Raw genomic sequence first — 23,911 nt, forward strand, 5'->3', positions numbered from 1 at the left:
CATAGATTTGTGCTTTGCAAGGTGTAGATTATTGTTTACTTGTTTTCTTTCTTTTGCGGATAAATAGTCTTGTTCGTTTCCATCTCCTTCAAAAGTTGGGAGTATGGGGTAATTTCTTTTTCCTGAAAAATAAGCTTTTTTTCTCCCAAAATAGGATTTGTTTAGCTGCATGGAGCACAGGACACTGCTTGGTGGCCTGTATGTTGGCTTCTGTCTCACAGATTTTCTGCGTGGCCTCTCTTCAGCCATCGTCACATCAGAATTCTCTGCAACTGTTACATAGTTAGAGTCCATTCCCAAGAGAATCTTCTGGATGATGCAGAATGATTTTCAGTAGCATCAACAACAAAATGCTTCAGAGGACAATGACCTCTCTTTCTTGAGATCTCCTTGACAATGTTGTTATCATTTTCTTTGGACAAAATTCAAATGACATGCCCAGGCTGTAAAAGTATATTCAGGAATTTTAGGAACTTTGCTCTTGAACTCTTACTATTGAGAAATTGCTGTCAAACATAGTATGTTCCTAGTATGAAAAGCCTTGCTCTTATTTCAGAGGATAAGGGTAGTATTGGCTGATATTATTAGAATTTGATAATTTCCCTGATATATTTCAGTACTAATATCCTTGTAGATTTACTGATGAAAGGTATCCAGATCTGTGTTCTTCATCTTTTCTACTGCTGATTCTCTTGAGTTTACTACTGCTGAGTAGGTTATTTAATATTCTGTTGAAAGTAGGTTATTTAATATTCTTATACATATGAAGAACTGGTGGATTTCATTTTTGAAAGAAGTCACCCACTAGTGTTTTGTCTATTTAACTCTTTTGGTAAGATAGAATTGTCCACAATGACAAAGTTATTGTGTGATACAGCTCAGAATTTAATGCAGAAGGTAAAAGTTAAACTGATGGAGGATGTCTCTTCAGTCTGCTACAAATGCAGTAAATCCTGAGAGAGGATTTATAGCCATGTGACTGTACCATGAGAATAAACTCATATATCATTAACAATTAAACAGGTAGATAGAGATTTACTATTCAAAGTTACTTCATAACTTAGCTTTTAAACTGATTACTGTATTGTCTTATTCAGTAAACAAGTCTTTAAAAATAATCACTCTCTAAGAAAATTCTTCCTTGAAGACTGTTCAAAATGTCAGTTATCAGTGTGAGACTAACAGAAATAAATACTTTTCAATAAGATCTTGTACAGTATTCCCCATATACAATATCCTTCAGGCCTTACTCTAATTTTTACAGCTTCTTTTTATTGGTAGGTTACTTGTGTTTTTTAAACGTTTACCAGGTTTGCAATCCCCGAATTAATGATAATAGTTTCTAAAAAGCTAGACATGATAGACACATTGTAATTTTAATACAAAGGCTTCCAGAACCTCTTCAAAAATTCCCTGACATATGCCAGAAGCATTGGGAGAAAATCAATTTTCACCTTTCAGTGCTCTACCATAAATAAAGCACATTCATCCAATTCAGGAGAAATTCACTTTGCCATGGTTCATGAAGTGAACAGACAGTTTCACAAATACATTTTTTATATTTATTTGTGAAAAAGGTAAAGCTGTTCTGAGAAATTACGTGTTGATTCTCTAAATTTTTATGCTATCACTGAGCCCTTTAGAAGAGATGTTATCTTTGGAAAGTCTTTAAAGTATTTTTGTGTCCAACAACCCAGTTTGCATTTTCTTCCAAGAGAGTTGCTACCAGAGAGTACCACTGGATGCAGCACAGTTAGACAACTGTCAAACAAAAGAAAGGGTAAATAAGTACTGTTTTGTAAAAAATTTCCTATTTTTATCCCCTTTTTCTGAATTTCTGAAGACTTGCAGGGGTTAATGAAGAGAAAGTGAAGTATCCATGGCTGGAACTGCTTTCTTGCATGGATGAATGACTGTGACATTTTCTGTGGGAATCCAGTTTAAGTAACTGATGTAAAAAATTTCTTTCCTTCTGTAGCCACCGCTCCTCCGAGGCGGAGTATACACTCAGGAACAGCATTTACTTTGAGTTGAATACCTTAAAGGGGTTTGTTTATTTAAATTTATTACTGTTCATTATTTAAAGGAAAAATAATTAAACCCTTCTCCACATTTAAAATGCTTCTAATGATTTTAAAATTAAAATTAGCCTAATTTCAAGTACAGAATATTGCTCATTGCACTTTATGTATGTTTCATAAGTGACCCATGTGTTCAGCTGTTTCAGCCTGGTTAAAAACACATCTGGTTTTGTTGTCTTTCCTGTTTTGTTAAAAGTCAAAATACTTTTCCATATGAAGAATAGAAAAATTTCTTAGTTATAAAAATCTGCCTTGTACATTTTTTGAGTAAAGCTAGTATTTACTTCTTACAAAACAAAGAATTATTACTCTTTATAATAATTAAAAAACAGATTACCTTTAGATTTCAGTTGGCAAATCATACAACAGAGTTACTAGTTTATTATGGCAAAAAGTAGGAGTTCCACTGAAGTGCATAAATTTTCTTCTGTTTTCCTTCACTTTCTACCTTTGTCTTGTAAGAGATAATGAGTAATTGCTGGATTTGCTGCTGCTCTTTATTTGTGCAAAGAGCTCTTGAGCTTCAGATTTTCCAAACAAGAAACTTTTGGTGCTTTATTTCAGGCACTCTAGTGCAAGAAGTGTGTTTTAAATCTTTTTTTTTTTTTAAGTAATTAGCATATGCTTTCATGATTACTAAAATGTGAATCCTTAAAAGTTTCACACTTCTTGGTTTGGTTTTCTTTTGTTTTGTGGGGGCATTTTTTGTAAGTTGAAGTAAAAAATTTCTTTAACCTTTGTTTTATGTCAAAACCCATGAGGTTTCACATGGACCCAGGAGGACAATGGACAATGACCCTGGAGGAAGTGATTCAGATAAGATGCAAGTCATCCTTATAAGTGTAAACTGATTTGGAAAGATTTTTCTTAACTATTTCTCAGTGAACAGCCTATCTTCTCTGTCAGAAGATAGGCTTCTTCTTTCTATATCTTCTCTGTCTCTGTCTTCCCTATTTTTTTTCTTTGTTTGTTTAATTCAGAAATGCAGTCTTATACCAGTTATGATCAAACGTTCAAATCCCACTGAATTTCATTAGAAGAGTTAAGACACATTCTTAATCTGAATGCTTTCAGTAGATTAGACCTATATTTATGAACTCTTGTATTTTAAGACCAGAGGAACAATTATGCTGTCTATTGCTTCTCTACTGACAACATTAATCTCTTACTATGCACTTCTCATTATGTCCTTTAATCTTTAATGAGAACACTAAACAGCACTGGGCAAAGCACTAAATACTGTGTAAATAATACTTTAAAATGTTAGCAGAAATCTCAGTGTGAGACTGGAAGTTCTTTTTTGACTAAGGATATTGTTCACCAATTACTCTCAAAATACAAAAATTATGTGATTTGTGCCTGAAAAGGTCTTGTCTTTACCCAGAACTTTTATGCTTTGGTCAGGTCATATATTTTTGCTTTCTACATTCAAATTTTCTTTTTTCATTCAAATTTACATTTAAAGATAGTGTCAGCTTAGTAACAATTCAGTCTATGCCAAGCTACTAAAATTATAAGGATGTCATCCTTCTTATCCTTGAGTGGAAGTATCTAATACAGCCCAGTGTTTTTGTATGATTAAAAATTTTACTGAGAGAATCAGTATTTTTATCTGTATTTCATCCAAACAAAAAATATTTTAGCTTTCCCAGGTATTTACGATCTATTAAATACAATTCTACATTCATAAACATAAAATAAGGAGACTTAAGTTATGACATTGCTTTGTCTTTGCTACCAGGAGTTTCATGCCAGTGGTTGTCATCCCTTCCAAAGAGCAACAGGGAAGCAATAGGCTTCAATCATTGTGTGTAAATTCAAACTTCAGATCTGTCAAAGTTCCACTGCTGGCAATAAAGAGATGTCTGTGGAGAACAGTCAGGCTGCAATCTCGACTTATTGTCAGTGTTCATTGACTCTAAAATCAACATGGGTAGGAAAGCATCTCAGTGAAGTGTCTCAGTGATTTCTACAAATCTAGGCAGCTGGAGGATTTCCTTCTTTCCTGTGGCCTGCCTTTCTAAGACACTGTTGACTTCACAGTCTAGTGGTCAGGACAGTTCTTAGGGTTTTTATTTTAAAAATTTCCATGGATTTTCAGCCTGTCTGAAATTACTTTTTCTTACTGATTTGTATTCCAAAAGCTGCATATTTTTAATCTTCAAAATTCCCTAACTAGGCCTATTTAACTTTTCCACTGGAGAGGTTGGATTTGCATTGTTTTGGGGTCAAGAACCTAATGTTTCTCCTTTATCTACCTGAAGACCATTCAAAGCCTATTTAGATCATGAAAGCATGACATGTTTTTAAATGTCTTTAGTGTGTCATTAGCTATATATTAACAAACTGGACATTTGCTTTCCCAACAACATCTGAACCTTCTAGTTCTGGTAGTAGACTGATCTCGAAGCTCAGTGTGTGAGTTTTGAGATAAACTACAGGAAACATCTTTATTCTTAAAATTCCCGAGTATATCAGCTGGCAGATGACAATCTGATTTGTTACTTCATCTTTTACCTTCTATACATTTTCCTTTTCAGATGTTTAACTAACCTTTTCATAAAATACATCTGTTCTGATCTGAGCAGATTAGTGTTGGATTTCAGACCACCACGTTACATTTTTGGTGGTGTTTATCTTTTGTTAGAAAGTCTCATTCAACAGAAGAAATGAAGATATGCTGTGCAATGTGAAGGATTGTGGCCCATTTAGGCAATAAAAAAACTAGCTATTTTGAGTTAGGGCTTCATTTTATGTGTAAAGTCACTTTCCTATATTGTGCAATTTTTAAATAGCTGCTTTGTGAAAACATCTACTCAAAAAAATCATTTTACATCAGATATTTTCAGTGTTTCTCCACCCTTTTACTTGTCACACTGGCATGTCTACAAGTTCTTAATACAAATGCTTACAGTAAAAGCAAACTAATTCACTACAATAAATCCTGGAGAATCAAACTAGTATCAAATAGATAAATGTGCTTTGCTTCACATTTCCTCAGTCTTTTAAGTTGTTTTGTTTTAATCTACCATTAGAATAATTCTCCATGGCCTAGATTTTGAGGAGTGATTCATAGAGAATTAAGACTGCACTATGATTCTCTATCAGTTTTTTTATTATCCAATTTACGTAATAATTGCATTTTTAAAACCTTGTGGGAAACAGGATTTTCTAAAGATATGGACATGGCTTCCATATACAAATAGAAATGCTGGTATCTTTATGGAAAGGGTTGTTATACATTGGAACAGGTTGCCCAGGGACAAGGAAGGATCATCATCGCTGGAAATGTTCAAGAAATGACTGGATATGGTATTCAGTGCCATGGTCTCGTTGACAAGGTGATGTTTGGTCAAAGATTGGATCTGAAGATACCGGGATCTTTTCCAACATAAATTATTCTGTGATTATTTGTGATTCTGTAAATGGATCAGCTTGACACTTGCAGTGTAACAGTAGCTAACTTCTGGAAGAAAAAACTGTCCACAGAGAAAAAGAATGGTTAGGTTGCTTTTAAGTATTCACTTTTTCTGCAGACAATTAAATGGATGGGTATAGCTAATCTGGGGACATATTACTTATTAGGGAAAAAAAAGCCCAGAGTTTCAGTCTTATTTTTTCTATTTACTGCTACTGCTAAGGTATTCATCATTAAGAATAAAAGTTTAAAAAAAAAAAAAAAAAAAAAAAAAGGAATGAGAAGAAATTTCTTGATTTAGGCTGTCTGAAAGCTGATGCATTTTGTCCTGCACCTCTCAGCAGTGACATTCCTCCCTGTTGTACCTGAAAGAGAAGCTAATAAGAGCTGGTAATTTGGCAAGTTGACATATTTGAGTTTTAAAAAACTTGGAAAGTTAGATCTGTGTACTTAAAGCTGTCACTGAACATGTGGTTCTCATATTTACCAGTCTAAGGTGATAAAATCATCCCAAGATTTCAGACATTTGTTTCTAAGAAACAACCTAGGAATGAAAAAAACAATGGGCCATTGTATTATTGTACAAAAAAAACCCAAAAAATCTGTATTATGCAAGATGACTATAGCAGTTACTAAACAAAGTAGGATAGCAGAAACCTTTCACATATTGCTTCCAAGAGAAAACAGAGATTTTGTGATACTCAGGAAAACTTTAAGCAGTACATTGCTTTGAGAAAATTCCTCTGACCAAAATTAGTTCTTTCTTCAGGAACCCTTCAGTATGATCCTTTTTCTCATCATACTAAATATAGAAGTGTCTAAGGGTGTTCAAAAATGCCTTCATGCCGAGCTTCTTACAGACACATTGGTCTGTTCCCATCTAAACCAGTTTACTTTCTGAGTGGACAGCAAGGAGGTTATGTGGGAAACAGCAGAACACACGAGAAGAATGAACAATATGTTGGCAGCAAATAGCATGTAGTTCTTTGGTGGATGCTGTTATTATAGGAGGAAAGTAATGCGTTTATTAAAGAATCAGACAAACTGCAAGGAAAGCACAGGGAAGGGGAATTGTGGATAACTTGTGTTCAAGAACAATCTGTAGATATTGTTTTTGATCTGAATTTTTTTTTGGTCAGTTATCTTCTTCTCTTTTTGTGTCTTAAATGATATGAAGCCATTAAGACAAACTTAAATTTTTACTAACAGAGAAATTATAATATTTTAATATACATAAAAGTTCAACACAATTAAAAGTAGTCCAAGATACCTAATTTTGTATAGTCAGAGCAACCTTCCATTTGTTTCTCTAGTTCCTTATTTCAGCAGTGTTTATAGACTTGAAATTTTTGCAGTAATTTGTGTTTATAGTATAGGTATTCAATCTAAATTCCAGAAAAATACTTTATAAATGTTACTGAGTTTCTGATTTGATTTGTTTTGGTGCAAATTAAGAGAAACTTTATGGAACATGACTCCTTCCCATGTTCAGTTGCTTTCATGGCTCATTCTGCTAATACCAGACTTAGCTGAGAAATGTCTATGGTACTCTGTATTTAGGCTTTCTCTTTGGTTTTAGCAGACTCTGCTGCTAGCAGTTGATCATGTAGTTTGTTCCTGCTTCAGCTTGGCTCATTATAAGTTTTAGCTTTAAAGCTTCTGTGAACAGAAATGAGAAAACTTCTATTTTCTCATTGTCTTCTCTATCAAGTGCTGTTGCAGTTTTGTTTTCCTTTCCTTTCTTAAATGGGACTCTTTCCAAATACTCACTGTGTTTGAAAGGCTAAATAAAGTGAAATGGAAGAAAGCATACTTCATCTTGCCAAGACATCCTCTTTGGATCATAGGAGAAGTAGCTCATTGCCAGGCTTGAGATTTTTGCTCTGTGGTGGTAGGAATCTTAGCGTATAGTGATACATTCAGATTCCTCATATTTGGAAATAAGACTCATCAACCTATAAAGCATGTCTGCAAATTTGGAATTAAATTGAAAATTCTCTTTCAGATGGCAAAAATAACAAATAATAATGGCTGGGATAGATGAGGTACCCACAGAGTGGTTTTTCTGTCATTGGTTTTTCTTCATATGTAGCTGTCCTGTTTGCACAGAAAATAATTAAAAACCAAGTGAGTGAAAATTTCAGAAGTGAAAAAATAGTTAAAGTAGCACTATATGGGTTTGTTAAAATTGTATTTATTTCTTTTTGTTTCCCACTAAAAAGCTGGTCTGTGGGTAAACACATTCTCTGCATCTAACTAGCTTAAACATTCTATCACTGAGATCTATCCATCTGCCATCAACCAATTCTAAGGGGATCAGAATGAATGTATGACTTGCCTTTACCAAATCAGAAAACACTGCAAACCCATATTAATATTATAGCTGCTGAAATATGCTGTAGTTTATGTGTAATTTCTTGTCTGTTTTCAGACTGTAGAACCAGAGGGCAGTTTAATGCATTTTCATATCACTTTCGGGGAAGACGTTCTCTTGACTACAGCTTTCAGGAGGACAAGCCCCTGAAGAAAATGAAAATGTCCAAATCAGTAAGGTAAGACTTTCTTTTTCTTAAAGAATTATAAAAAAACATTTGTTTTCAAAATGGAATGAAACAGAATGATTTCTTTGGGAGCACATGCCATTTTTTTTCTAGTTCTTGATTTCTCAAGTTTATGATTAATGTATTTTATTCTGACATTTCTGCGTATCTACTAACAATAAGCCACTTTTTTTCAAGCTCAAATTTGTGTAAAACTCTCTGTGACTAGTATAAGTATAGTACTTTTGTTCTTCCTTCAGTTTTCATGAAAAAAAAACACGAATGAAGTGTGATTTGAGGATTTGAAATGCCACATTCCTACAGTGACTGCAGTAACGAAATTAAATTATTTTATTTCCTATTTGCAGCTTCTAGATTCTCCTGTAGAAATAGGAGGATACCAAGTGTTGATTTCAGTTTCATATAAATTTGTGATAATGGTAAGGATTGCTTCTGGTACCAAAATACTTCAAGCGGGAATGCAGAACAGCAGTGCTAATAATATTGTTTATAACTCCCTAATCCTCAAAATATAGCAAGGAAGTAAATCACAGTTTCAGTCACAAGTTATCAGCTGCACAGTGTCCCTGCCCTTTCATGGGATTGAAAACTTAATTATGAATCAGTGACATGAAACAAGTTCTGCTCAGACCATTTCTTGTGAAGATCCATCGTGATGAACAAACATGAGACACCTGAATTGTAGTTCTTTCTATTCAGCATGCATTCTTTTAACAAATAAAACTTTCTGTTTGAGTGATGACAATGATCAAGCAGAGTCTACCCACTGTGGCAAGAAAAGCATCTAGACAGATGCATAAAGAGGTAAATGAATTCCAGCAATTTCAAATACTCTGGAGGTGTTTTAGTACTTGAAGGAACACAATGATTATATTCCATTTAATTGAGAGGAATCTGTCCCAAAATAAAAGATCATTTACGTGTTTAGAATTTTAGACAAGAGAAGACATCAGCTATGGATAAGCTGGCTTACAGATAATATGAAAAGATAGGTTCTTTTGAAGTAATCCTTGAAGAAGGTTCCTTTGAAGTAATCCTTGAAGAAGGATTTTTGTCCATCTTTGCAAGTGAACTGCTAAAAAAATTTACAAAACAGCAACTCTCTTTTTAAGGATGCCTAGTCCCATAATTCTAAAATTGTAATAGGGGTTAAATGAAATCAAAATGAAAGCAAGAAAAAAGTAAACGCTTACATCTAAGTACCAGCTTGTTTGTCTGTGTTTCAGTCCAATTACTAATTAGGAATACAAAATAGTAGATTCACAGTGCTTCATTTGTAGCATAAATAAAGCTAAAGCAACCTCAGTCATTGAACATTCCCATGAATTCTCATGCTCAGTGTTGTATTTAAGTTGCATTTGTGGTGAGAAGGGTTTTTTCCTCCTTTTTTTTTTTTAGCTTCTCATTTTCAATAACTTGAACAGGTGGGAAAGATTAAATATTTTGTTATACGATAGCAGCTGGTTTACTTGAACTTTGGCATGTTATGTTGTTTAGAGTTCCTTTTCTCTAATTTAGATTAAAAACTATGGGAAACTGAGTAGCTTGAACGCCTGCCAGGAAGTGCTGTTTTAATTTATGCAGCAAGATTATAAATCCTGAGCCCTAATATATGAGAATTTCTTTGCCAGTTCATTCTTTGGATATTCCTTAGCACTGGAGATAATATGTTATGCCTGTAATTATTAATGGTTCAAGAATTTTCAAAAAAGTAAGTGTATTCAAGGATCTTAATATAATAAGTGACTTAAAAATTAGTGTTATCCATGCTTTTGAATGCCTGTTTTTTCAAGTGGTACCAGATAATATATTGTTAGTTACAGACAGTTCCTTTTGTTACTCTTTCTCATCAACAGATTGAATTGATTAACAAAATTTTGTGTTATATATCTGCTACAAGATATCAGCTGGAAAATACTACAGACAAAAGACTTTAGATTTTGTGTACTATAAACACTATTAATGTAAAATGTTAGTTAAAAGTATGTTCATATCTAAAAGTACTTCTCATTTATTTAGGAAACACAGCTTTCTCATTTTTAAAGTCATATTTCTTAAAATACATGTTTTTCCAACAAGCCTGTAGAGGAAGAATCTATGAATCAGAATGTGAAATGTGAATTTCATATTAGAGGGAACACTTCTTAAGACTCTTTCACTTCAGTCTGCTTTCGTATTGGAGGCTCAGGGATGTATTTAAGGTGATGCTGTATAGTGTCACTGGTGACAACTTTGTGTCTATCCCTGCACAAAATACATGTTTTTTCTAAGTATAAGAAATTCCCTGTTGCTAGTGATATTGGCAGTAATCTGGAGCTCACCTGTCCTGAGTCTGTCGTCAGCACCAGCTGGGCTTGTGTGCTGTTGTGGTTCATATTCCTACATTTGTTGGTTGCTCTTTTACATTTTTTGTTAATTGTCTTAAATATCTAGCCAAATAAAAATGAGTTAGATGAATATCCTGACGTGGCACTCATTTGTTGCAGTTCTGTGAAACAGAGTAAATATTTTCGTAACACAACATCCACATCTAATGAAAAGAGAAATGTACCTGCAGTGAATGACTTCAAAGAGTTTGTTTTGGAAATGCAAAAAACTATTTCAAGTCTCAGAAATCAGGTAAGATGCTATAATGAACTTATTGTAGTCTATCATGTCTAATTGTAGGTTTAATTAATAATATTTTCCTTACATCTGTCTTGCGTTTTTTGATATTTAGACATCCTCTGCAGATAATACCCACCACATAGTATCTCAAACAAAAACCAACACAGAAGATGGTGTGTTATTCTTTATTTCTGTGTTCTCTTGAAATCATACTGAAATACTCTACAGCTGGACCCTCTTGACTTTTGAACCTGAAGCCTCGTGTAACAATTGTATGCTAAACACAGACTTAATCTTCTAAAAATTTGTTTGTAGTGTTAATAAAATCTTTTTTACTATTTGAAATGTATACAATTTGTGTAAGGCAATAATTAAAATGCAGACTTCATAAGAAGTAATGAGTCAGACAGCTGTAAACAGATTTAAGATCTAGATCACTTAGAGAAGACTTTACAATGTTTGCAGGTAAACTCTATTCAGCCATAGTAGAATCTCATTTTTAAACTGTACACCATACAGTAGTTACTTAAAAATTCAAGTAAACCTTTTTAATTAAGGTGTTTTTTAAAAAAAATTAAAATTCACTTCCTTTCCAAAACATTTTTGACAATTTAAATTTGTCTTTCTGTATATGAAACATGAAGGTTTTTTTTCTCTTTGTATGCTCTAGCCGAGTATTTCAATGGTAGGAAAGATGTATTTTCTGTTAACTTTCTTTTGAAAGACAATCTCCATATTACCTGTTTCTAGTCTTTTAGCATTATAAAAACTAAGTGGTGAAAAGAAGAACCCAGACAAGTATAACAAGATTTATATAGCCTGTATTATAAGAGGAAAACCAGAATACTTTACACAAACAAAAACTGTTTTTGATTCAGTTGCTAACTTTTTTTAATGTTTTCAGATAAAAAAACTTGAATCACGCCTCAGTAATTCTGATTGCACTGATGAAGAGGGTAAATCATATTCCAGCAATGAAACCTGGAAAAGGGACCCTTGTACTGTGTGTGAATGCAAAGTAAGTATGTGGAAATTAATTTTGTGATAGAAATTATCATTTTGCTTCTAAAACAGCAATTCCAGTTTTGTGCCTGCTAATTTCTGGGTAATACCTGCAACATTTTTTTATGGTTCTCAGTTTTCTTTGCAGAAAATTATATTATTCAGATATCCCTGCCCTGGACATTATTTTTCAGTCCAGATGTTTTCTATTATACTTCTGTTTTCTTGTATGAAGAGTTATATGGGTAAATTTAATTGCAAAGTGAGAGATTTTTGAAAAAATCCAACTGAATGCATAAAAATCAATAAAAGCTCATCGGCCGTATTGCTGGATTGTCATTTTCTTCTTCAGAGAAATTTTTAAAAAGGTAGTAAAAAAAATAAGTTAGTGCTTGGTACCCTGGTTGCACCTGAACATGGACAAAAGCATATATGCTGCTTTATCAAAAAATATGGTAATCCAGAGAATGCCTTAACCTTCTCAATGTCAGTTTATACTAAAAGAGACTCTGGGGAGTTACCATATTATATGTGGATACATATGTCAGATTCTTACAGAGAATGAATGAGAATATTTTCCGTAATAACATGAAAAATGCATTTCTTGTTCAGAACATGTAGCTAAGTATGTTTTCGTTCTGGCATTTTTCTCCTGGTACAGGCTGGTCAGATTACCTGTTTTGTAGAATCGTGCCCGCCAGCTGACTGTGAAGCACCTGTGAAGGGTAAAGGAGATTGCTGTCCAGTCTGCTTACAACAAAATACTAATAAAAAGAAGCCATAAGTCTGCTTTTTAAGAATTTAGGGTGCATACTCCTCAAATCGTATCAGTGCCTGCTGATGGCAAAAACAGGTAACTGCAGTCGTAACAGCAGCAAGAAATCAAGATTTACAATATTCTAATGGTGCTGTAACAGTATAACATTTTCTGCCCATGAAGGTAAATCACAATGCAAAAATTAACAAAAGGGAAAATAGCTAACAGGTCAAAGTTAATTGTGTGTTATACTTCTCAGGTTAGACAAACTCGAACTGGTGCTACTTTAAAAGAACGCTGTCAGGTAGTTTTAGGTACCCAAAATGACTGGGTTTAGGATTTACTCTAATATGAACATTTTGTTTCCTATCTGTACTTAGCAACATTAAAAGTTTACTGTCCCTTTCTAGTACCAGTCTGTCTTGATACTTAGCTTTTTGCTGTTATTTAGTAAAATGCCAGAAAAAGGAAAATACGAGGTCACTGTGCCTGAGCAATGCCATATCCAGGCCAGTTTCTGCAAACATCAATGCATGGAAATTCTGTTAAATCACAGTATCATTGCTGGGCCTGGACCAGCAAGGCAATAAAGAAAGCTACTTGATACCTTTCAACATCCTTTCCTTAATTTAAGGAGCAAAATTAACGACATTTTCAAAGCAATAAAAGCTAGAATTAGTAAGGAAATATAAATAACTGTAATTGGAAGAAAGCAAAAGCAATTGAATGTGTGTTATAGATGTAACTGACAGTGTTCCTCATTCTAGGGAAACATGCATGGCAGAGTAGCATTTGATCTTAAAAATTAGCAGAATCCTTTTTGTCAAAACATTTATAATTGCTTGATGACATTTGTTTGTTTGTTTCATTTATTTTAAATTTTGTGACATAACCATCCAGGTCAGTTTGAAAGCATGCTTCTCTTTATCTCAGATCAGCTCCTGTAATTGTGTGGCCCTGTTTTGAAAACGTGAAAAGATATCACATGCCATTTTGTATACAAAGATTCCTACTGATTCATTGTGCATGTTGTCAATAGACATATGTTCCTAATTATATTGTGGCACTGTTGAAAAATGGAAAAATCAAAATCAAGCAACATGATTAATTGTGGATTGACTACTTTTTCTAACAAGGTGTTTGATTATTTTTCCCAGTTTCATCTAATGAATATATATATTTACCTCAATTTTTTTATCATTCGTGTTAAAAATGGTCTGTCAATGGACTTCATCTCCCATTTAAATGTTTAACATTATAGAGTATATGTCTACACTAGCATTTCAAAATTGTGTACTTTATAGGATGCAAACTGTGTGTTTTTGACCAGGAAATAGATTGAGTGAAGGACAACTATCATACCTCATTTTACATTTTTTATTCTGTTTATTGAGAATTGATTATTTCCCTGAATACTTAATTTGTTAAAAGTTATTGCCCTGTCCTTTAGTTCTAAGCCAGAACTCACTACAACCAGAACTGGTTACATGGTTCACTGACTTCTGAGTTTAAGTGTTGAAATTCAAGGGGCAGTGATTGGGGTATCAAAGAAATCTGCACAAAATTAAACCGTCATATGTTAAGCATTTCAGTTTATGCAAACAGACTGAGTACTTAATTATTGCATGGTAGAACAAATACCTGTCTAATAACTAACCTAGCACAGCAATATGAAATCCACTATCATATTTTGGCACATAAATTCTCTGATTACTAACATTAATAATTTCTAATTTGATAAACTATTACCATGACACACATTCAAACTTTGATGTAACTTTAAGGCTTACTACAGAAATTTTGTTTCATACTATGGTAGAAGCAATGTACATGTGAGTGCTGTGTTAAAGGTGTGTGGTACACATGGATTTGCAATTTATATTTTTAAGAATATTTTAATTGATTTTATATACAATGTTTTGATTTATGTAATATTCTTTGTTAATACTTCTAGAAATTGTGTGGCGAACATGTTTGAGTATCACATGCTTCCTAAAGATGTCATTCCTGTATTTCTTTGATAATCTGTGTTTTGTTGACTTTTCTTGAGAGTCCAAACCACATGTCTTGTCCTGTAATTGCAACTCAGATGGAGCTCCCATTGACCAATAGCAGAATTCCTCAAAGAGGAAGGGTTGCAGAGCTAAACCAAGTATTATTTAACTGTCCAAACAGTTAAATAAGGCAGTAATACATCCAGCTGGTTACTTACTTGCATTCTTTCTTTTCAGTTTTATATTAAATAAACTTTCTCAAGATTTCTGCTTATAGGAGGAGTTTCCATTTTATACATTATAAAATAGTACCTTATATCTGATTGTTCCTTTTCTCCAGCCTCCAAAGTGGGAGGTTTTCTTCGCTGTTCACTGTTTATTCATATGGTATATAAATGGGCTTAGGAGTCTGGATACGCTTAAACAAATGTAACAAGTCTAATATTGAGTTATTTTCCACCATCCATCTGTTTATAAACCAGGAAAAACAAGTCTTTATCCACAGTGTAAAATGTAATCAGTCATGCATTGTACTAGTTCAGTTTTTGCAGTGTCTTAGAATCAGCATTGATTTTAACATTTCTGAAACAGTGGCCAATGGCTAGCTGACCATTTGCTCAGTATCCACTGTGAGAATATTGCTGTAATATGATGCAAATTTTACATATTTATTTTCTTTTTTTAATGTTACCTAAAGCAAAGTTGTTGTTGTTGTTATTTTAATCAGTAAATTTACCAAAGAACTGTTTGCACTGTATAATGAATGCTTTACATTTAAAATAAAATGGGCCACATTTCCAAGTAAATGTCAAGATTTCTTCTTGCACATGTATTCTTTAGATTATTTGCTGAAATTCCAATGTGTAGGCTTTGATAAGATTATATTACTTATCTTAAGCAGTATTGTCATAATCAGGACTGTTTCTGAGAAGTAAGCAATGGGCTAATGAGTAATGTAGATTCAATAGTTTATATAATATTACAACACATAGAATTAAAATGTCTCTTCACTGTGTTCTTTTAGATGATTGGAAAAAGATACCATAGACTTAGGAAGAATATTTAAAAATACACATATTTTTTTAGCAAAATTCATTTTTTAGACCTTAGTGCTGAACTATTTTTTTTAATGGGAATGTCATAACAGTTAAATACAAATACATAGAAATTTAAGCCTGTTCTTACAGTTCTCATGTCTTCAAATAGATCCAGTCATGCGTTGCCTTGCCAAGCACTTGATTCTACATTCATTCTTTTTTCACATCATTTCACCAATGGATATTCAGGTTTATGTAATCTCAGTTCAAAATGAGTCTTCCGTGCAAGAGATCTTCTTTACCTCATTTATTCTTTTTATCCTGAGATATGAATCACTGCTGGACACGATGAGTTACTCTCATCCTTTGGTGAGGTGTTAGGATCTCCAGGACATTAGGTCAGTTCCTTTGTCAGATTTGCTTGAAATTAATTTGAAGAATTTTGTGATACAGTATCACTGAAATTAATATAATTCTAAATTACTTTATGTTGATATGGGAGAAGTTAAAGAAGGACTTCAAAAGACAAAGTTAAGAATCGTGTTGAGGTTGCAGTTAATTGCACTTCACTATAGTTTATATAGTTTATAATTTTTTATAAGGCAAATCTATAAAAGCAAAACTGCAATAGGTCATTTGTGTGTTTTCCAGCAGACTGGTGAAATATACTGCTGCTCACCCACACTTACTGTTAATTGCCTAGAAGTTTGCTAATAAACCACAAAGTGTAGGCATGTAGAATAAAACCCTTGCACTGATACTGATATATTTTGAGGAAGTCTTGGTTACATTTAAAATAAATCAAGTAATTTTTTTTACTTTGTTATTTCTTTTAGTTGATTACAGCTAAGAATCTTTTGGCTGGAGCATGATTAAAGTTGTCTTTATAGGGAGTGACCTCCCATAGTCATTAGTTTTGTTTCATAAAAGAATATTTTGCTGCCATAGCATATATCATTATATTATCTAAAGTATTTATCCTCATATTTTCTTTCAAATCCTCAGCTAGCTTCATGTTTTTTGCTTATAGTATGTACCAAATCAGTAATCTTTGCAGAGAGATTATTAGACATGTTGCACTGTTCCATAGTTTTAGTTTGAAAACTAGATTAAGGTATCAAAAGCTGGTATATTTGACTAATTTTCTTAAAATATTTGCTGTTGTATTGTTAAAATAGTTTAAGTTATGCACACACAGTAATAAAATTATAAAATTATCAGTAGAAGAAAAGACTGTGTAATGTCCTCTAATGGCCTCCCATCTACAACATGGGGTTCAGTGAAATATATTTCAGAATTCACTAGACTAATTTTTGTTTCGTATAAGAAAAAATGTGATCCGATATATGAATACACTGTGTCAACAAAAAATACTAATATAAGCATATGCACATATTTCATTTTGAAGTTTGTCAGACTACCAGTGGAATTAAGCATTATCCTTAAAACTAATGTGAACCAATAAATTGCTAAATGCTTAATAAATTGTTCAATACTAATACAGTCCTGACCAGCTTTGGATTATGATGTCAGGAGATTGTTCTGAGTCATTAAAAGGCAGTGTTGTAGTTCATAGAACCATAGAATCAGCTGAGCTGGATGGGACCCACAAGGATCACTGAGTCCAGCTCCTGGCCCTGCATTTCCAAGAGTCACACCATGTGCCTGAGAACACTGTCCAAATGCTTCTTGAGCTCTGTCAGGCTGTTGCTGTGACCATTTCCCTGGGGATCCTGTTCCAGTGCCCAGACACCCTCTGGGTGAAGAACCTTTTCCTGATACCCAACCTAAACCTCCCCTGATGCAGCTTCGTGCCATTTCCTCGTGTCCTGTTGCTCATGACATAGTTCTGTTACTTTCCATTTTTTCCCATTTAGCCTTTTATGACTGGGGAAGGAAACCTCTGCACCTCTCCAGCATAACTTCTCCTTTTCTCTTGGGCCCCATGTATTTGCTGTCCAGCTGGCAGTGTTATGAATGGTCCTTTCACAGGGCTTAAGCATTACAGCCTGCTAACAGATGGAGCAGAGTACAGATCAGATGTGCCTAAGTTACAAGAAGATCTGGCTAGCTGTGTTTGGCTGAAGAGCTATGAATTGAATATCTGTTTAGATTCAGAAATGGAACAAACAGGACAGAAATTTCTGCAATAAGGGAATAAACTTAATTGTTGCATTTGGTAGAGATGTTAGTGGTGTTTTGATGCCTCCCTCAGTGATACAGCTTTACATTCCCACAAGTCATGTGCTGTTCTTGAGTTGCCAAATCAAATCTCATTATTTACTTATATCTTTATGAGATGCTGTAAGTGGTTAATCTGGTGTGCAGCCATTCCAAGGATTGAAATGGCAAAGTGCTTCATGTCTCTTTTCATAGAGATAAGCATGAAAAAGGTGTCCAGATGGGGGATAAAAATGTAGTCAGGAATTGTCCAGAGAAAAGGAAATGAACTACTGTTTTGTTTTAGCAGGGAGAAAAAAGGAAAGATTTCACCAAGGCCTCTGAATTTATTCAGGCAAATGCAAAAATTCATTAGGAATATAGGAGCAGGTTAATTTTACCAAAGCAGCACATATACTAGACTGTGACAGAGAGTCCTGAGGCACTGGGAAGCAATTTCACCATTTATTGAGCCAGCTACTAGAGGTAGTAAAGCACCTCCACTCTGTGCATTGTCTCTCTTCCAGCGAAGACTTTTTTTTCTGTCCTACCAGCTTTCACAGCTAAAAAACTTAAATATGAACTCAGGACTGACGGTCAAAGTGTTTACTAGGGCAAATCATCAGCCTGACCCAGCATGGCAGGTGCTGGCTGGTGAACAAGGACAAGAGAGGCCTGAATGAGATGCTTCAGAGAAAGACTCAGAGTCAGCCAGTTAAAAACATCTCCCAAAGGGTCATACAGGAGTTCATGTTCTTTTCCTCTGCTTGGGTAACAGATTTGGCACTGTTAGTTATGGATTTAAAGAACAGATTTCTCACTTCCACAGAGCTCTGCTAGGAGATGCCAGGCTGAGGGATTGCTCTTTCCTAGGTCACTCTTTTTGTAGAAAGCCATCTTCTTGCTACACCTGAGAGGTAAGTGTGACAACTTTCATATATAGAGAGCTATTCCAGTTGCTGAAGTTCAAGTTGTTTTAACCAATGATTTTCTACCTCTGCGTAAAAATCAGTCATTTAGCAACCTACATTTTTATTTAAAAACCCAAATGTTGTCACAGAAAAGTTTTTTTTTTTTTTTTTAATTAGACTTTGTGGAAATAGCTTTCTTGAATGGAGTGCAGCAGACTGGGGACATTGTAGAAGTGGAATAAATGTTTTCTTCCATCTGAAATGCTTTGGTATAATTGCATACAGCCTTAAATGTTGCCAGGCTGTTCTCTTATACTGAGAGTATTTAAATGTTGCTATAGGATTATTTGGGATTTCTTTTATATCAACAATCATTTCAGGCAGTAACATACAATAGGTGCCTTGCAGTTAGAAAAAGACTGCTTGTTTCTGCTATAGGCAAACATTAATGTAGATTTTAAAATGTTCCTCCTATGTTCTTTTCTTTTTTTTTCTGGTGGAATGCTATTGTTACCACAAACCCTACTTCAGAAGCAGCTAGACCTGCAGATATATATCAGAAAAGGTCACCGTACTTTTTTGAGCTCAAGGATTTTGCACATTGGGAGTGATAAAAGGGGCATAGCTCCTACCTATTGCTTTAGATTAACAGACTTTTTAAAGCCCGGAGAAGTCACTGTAGCCTTCTCTAGTAAACTCAGTTTGTGTAGAGCTTCTTGCATTACAATGCTACTTTGTGTTTGAATACTGTCTTTAAAAGTCTTCCAGTCTTGATGGAAAATTTTAAAATGTTACTTCTGCATGACCATAATTTAAAGTGTAGTAGGGGTTACTCACAAAAAAATTCAGTCTGCAATAGTTTTGTATTCTGCTACTGAACTGCTCATCCTAACCCACAGTTTCACTTTTTAATCAGATCAGCCGTCTTTTTGTTTTAATTTCAAACCTACAAGGTTTAGATGGGTGCCATTTGCAGTGTAAGATGACTCTTCTTCACTAAATGACACCAGATCTTAGAGTTGCTTTTAGCTATCTTATAGCCCTGGATTTTTTAGTAGGAATCACATTCTTTTTTCTCCCATGAATGATTTTGCATTTAACTATGTTACTCTAATCAGATAAACATCTAGAAAATAAGCCAGATTTATCAGTAATTGTTTTTATTTTCTTCATAGAAAGTTATTTACGTAAGGCTTCAAGTAATCTGGTATAAATATTGTGATATTTATACACACATATATTCAGTTACAATGAATCCACCTTGTAGACTCTTTGTAGCAATAATTAGCCAAGTATGACTGACCACACTTTAGAGAATAAGAAAGCTAAGGAAAAACAAATGAAGGCTGAGGTGCTGCTTCCCTTCTGTGGTGAGATGTTCACAAATGAAAAAAGCTGGTGATGGTCTCTGGCTTTTCCCCCCGCTCATATTTGCTGCTGTTTGCTTCACTCTTGATGCACTTTATTTATTTATTTAAAGGTACAAGAGCTTAAAAAGACGCTTTGCTAGAAAGTCAAGATTTACACTATGTAGTAACACACAGTGTAGGTTGTGTGTTCCTAGTGATAATCTTGTCTCTCCCATTCAGCTTTCCTGTATTGCAGCCCTTAGTTCTGTCACTAATTTAAATTAGATTAAAACAAGAATAGCCCACACTTATGAAAGAGCAGAAAAATATGGCTGGGGAAACTGTTTATATTAAAGTTGAAGGAGTTTGGGCTACATGAAGCTATAGCTGTGGTCAGGAATTTTGCATATTTTACTGCTGGATTTGCACCATGGGAAAATAAAATGCCTTGGCCTGCAAGGTTGACAGATGTGAGAAATTCCTAGGGCCTCTGAACAGCACCACAGCTCTGGAAAGTTCCTCAGGCACAGATGAAGATCTGAGTTCATTCAAGCCTTGGTGTCTCTTGGGACTAACACTGCAAGTACCAGCCTTGGTGTACTTTGTGGCATTGCTTGTTCACAAGTGGTTAGAAAGGAGTGTGTCTCTGTTCTGTGCTGAATTACTGGTTACAATTTTGCTTCTCCATGAGAAACCCTGCAAACCATCTTATCTGTCTTGTAGAAGCATTCACATCAGCAGTATTTAACTATGGCCACATTAAAATCCATAATATCTATTATTTGGACTATTAGAATATTTCTACCTAAAAAAAGTTACTTACATGGTATTTTTAAAATTAATTACTACTTTAAATAGTAAATATAAAAGGAATAGAAGAAAATGGAAATGCTATAACAATTACACATTTATTTTGTAAACCAAATCTTGAGTGCTTTTTTACTAAGTACAAACTAGAGTGTTAATCCCAGATTTTCATAGAAAATGTTACAGCTTTACATTCACAGCTTCTTGCAAAGCAGCCAAGATACTAGTACTAAGTTTGGTCTGAAGTAAGCAGATGGCAGTGACTATGCCAACTCATTTCAGCTGTTTTAAAATCATAGTCTTAATTTTCCTATGGGATTATGGAAAATTTAAGTACTTGCAATTTAAATTTAATAAGGTATGATCTTGGAAAAGTGTTGTAGAAACTGCTTCCCTAAATGGACCATTATTTTTATGTTTTGTCTGTCTTCAACCAAACACGTCCTTTTTTTTTCATTCTGAAAGCCCATAAAAATCTTTAACATTAAAACATTAACATTAAAATCTCATAAAAATTAACAAGAGATAAGACAAGGCTGGAGTCTTCTCTCTGCTAAGTCAATGTGGTGATGTCATTGACACTTCATGGTCAGTCCTGGGAAAGACTCTTGTTGGGCCAAGATTTCCACACAGATAATCAAATCATATTCCGGTAGCTCTGGATTCTGTGCATTAAGAAGGAGAAGGAATTTGGTGTCCAAAATACAAGATCAGGAGATCAGTTTTAGTAATGTCATCTTACTACAGTTCAGTATGACAGCACTGAACAGTATATTTTCATTTGGAAGAAATCCTGTTCTCTGTAATGTCCCAGGCCTCTGTCCAATTTTTTCTTTCTTTACACAAGTGCCCAGTGCAAGTAAACTGAATAAACAGAGAAGTTAGTTGCAGCTCCTGAAAACAGAAGTATCCCAAGGAACACTCATGACTAATTTACTTAGAAATCTTCCCTAGTAAGAATGCCAGGGATAATATATGACTGCAATTTAAAGACAGGATTTCACTAAATGTATTCCTTTTACAGGACACCAATAAAAACCGTGGTGATGTTATTCTAGAAAATATTAAATTTTTTTTTCTAGGTAGATTTTATTACGCAAAGTCTATCCTTGTGAGTGCTAGCTACAAATTAAATTGGAATCCATGTAAAAAATAGCTTTTGTGGTTTGGGAAAGATATCAAAAAATCCTTCTCTCTTTAGAAAATATCTTTGACTCTTGCAGCAGATTCAGAGAATTCTTTTAGACAGCTTGCCAAACTGTCAGGATGATGGCCGCTATCTCAGATCTCAGTTAGCACATTTGGGTCTTCAGTGAAGATTCCCAAGGCTTGTTACATCAGTCTTGGCACAGCACACCAAGGAAGCAGGCACAGGATCATGACTTACATGAACACTTATTTCTTTTGGGCCCTAAATAAAACCTCTGGCAATCAGGCAGAAAATCCATACTTCCCTTTTGTCTTGTAAACTTGAGAGCCAATTAGCTAAATATCTCTATAGAATACATGAATTTCCAGCTGGAGGCAGAAAGGAAACTTCCACTGAAAATAGTATTCCTTTATTACATGTATTTTCTTTTAATTGTGAAATATTTGATATTTATATGAGTTAAAGAAATTGTAGTGATTCCATGCATCTATTTCTAAGATTCAGATATTTCTTATGCCTATCTAGCGACCTCTGTAGTCCACATGATTCTCTATGGCATGACACTGGTGACCCTGTACCTAAACAAGTGATCCAAATCCTCACCAAAGTGTTCTGTCAAAGGGAGTGAATGTAAGAGGAAACCAGCATTTAGGGTCCCATGGGGATCTTAGGACTGGTTTCCTAAGGAAGTTAACAGACCTTTTGCCAAGCAACCATCATGAAGTGTCTGAATATGGCAACAATTCACAATTATTTTGAAGGAAATGTTTGGAAAAATGAAAGAAAAGGGTTTTTCTTGAGGTGGTTTAAATAGAATACAATTTGGGGAGGAGAAACATGGCCACTGAACATTGAGCTACCCTATTCAATTCCTCAAAGTGTGGAATAATCCCTGAAGTAAACTGAGGGAATTAATTTGTTCAGTCCATGGTAAAATTTACACAAAAGTGAGGATGTACAAAAATAAAGATATATTAAATTGTTAATTTTCAAGATTTGCAGTATTATCTAAATACATCATACCTGCTTTTACTTATATGCTGATTTACTCATCATCATCTAGAAAGTTCTATTCCTTGTGAAAGGAATACCACCATGTAAGAGCTATCTGCAGTATTTAAAGTAGGGTTTTTTAAGGGATAATTTGCAATTACTGTGTTAATAGATTGTATACGCTTTTGATAATTATTTTAACATGACAGGATGTCATGATTTCACCCGATCCAGCAAACGAGCTCCATGCAGCCTTTTACCCACTCCCCACCAGTGGGTTTGGGGAGAGGGTCAGAAGGGTAAAAGCTAGGAAGAAGGCTAGAAAACTGGTTGAGATAAAAGCAGTTTAATAGGGAAAGGAAAGCAAAACAAGGAATTAATTCAGGGCTTCCCAAGATTAGGCAGGTGTTCAGCCATCTCCAGGACAGCAGAGCCCCATCCCATACAGCGATGACTTGGGAAGACAAACATTCCTTCTTCCTTCCTTCCCCCACTTCATATCCTAAGCATGATGTCATACAGTCTGGAATATCCCTCTGGTCAGTCTGGATCACCTGTCCTGGCTGTGTCTCCTCCCAGCCTCCCTTGCACCCCCAGTCACGTCACTAGCAAGGCAGCATAGAAAGCAGAAAAGACCTTGGCTCTGTGCAAGCCCTGCTCAACAATAACAAAAAAAAAATCTCTATTTTCAACCCTGTGTTCAGCACAAATCCAAAACACAGCCCCATACCAGCCACTGGGAAGAAAATTAATCCTACCCCAGCCAAAACCAGTGATTAGGAGTCTTGTTCCTTCTATCTGATATTAATATGTATTTTTTACAAGTTTATCCATATATTAGTTATCCATATATTAGTTTTCTTTCAGTAACTGGGGTTTCTATTCTCTGTTACAATGCTGTTTCTCTGACCTGAAGGCAATAAAGAGACCTGTGTACTGAGAAGTGGAAATGAACTGTTAGGGAGTATTCTACAGTCTGCACAATATATCCTCTTTTTTAGTGTGCTTTATACACATGATTGAACCAAAATAAAATGTTTTTAAAAAGTGAAAGAGGTAGGATTAGCTGCCCAAACTAGAATAA

The 23,911-nt window shown here is 34.5% G+C and overlaps 1 protein-coding gene across 3 annotated transcripts in view; it reads left to right on the plus strand.

The window, feature by feature from the left end:
• Positions 1 to 15,226, plus strand: part of PXDN (peroxidasin) — a 93,655-nt gene extending 78,429 nt beyond the window's left edge. For 2 of the 3 annotated variants that reach the window (XM_002195455.7, XM_072926050.1), the window contains 4 exons: positions 7,931 to 8,051; positions 10,547 to 10,679; positions 11,572 to 11,685; positions 12,331 to 15,226. In XM_002195455.7, the coding sequence (XP_002195491.6) occupies positions 7,931 to 8,051; positions 10,547 to 10,679; positions 11,572 to 11,685; positions 12,331 to 12,453 (491 nt within the window). In that variant the 3' untranslated portion in view covers positions 12,454 to 15,226. Of the gene's footprint in view, positions 1 to 154; positions 6,515 to 7,930; positions 8,052 to 10,546; positions 10,680 to 11,571; positions 11,686 to 12,330 lie in introns of those variants that run through there. The other variant, XM_072926051.1, reaches the window with a different exon arrangement.
• Positions 15,227 to 23,911: the final 8,685 nt, after the last annotated feature.

This window comes from Taeniopygia guttata, chromosome 3 (assembly GCF_048771995.1).
Source record: "Taeniopygia guttata chromosome 3, bTaeGut7.mat, whole genome shotgun sequence".
Lineage (NCBI taxonomy): Eukaryota > Metazoa > Chordata > Aves > Passeriformes > Estrildidae > Taeniopygia > Taeniopygia guttata.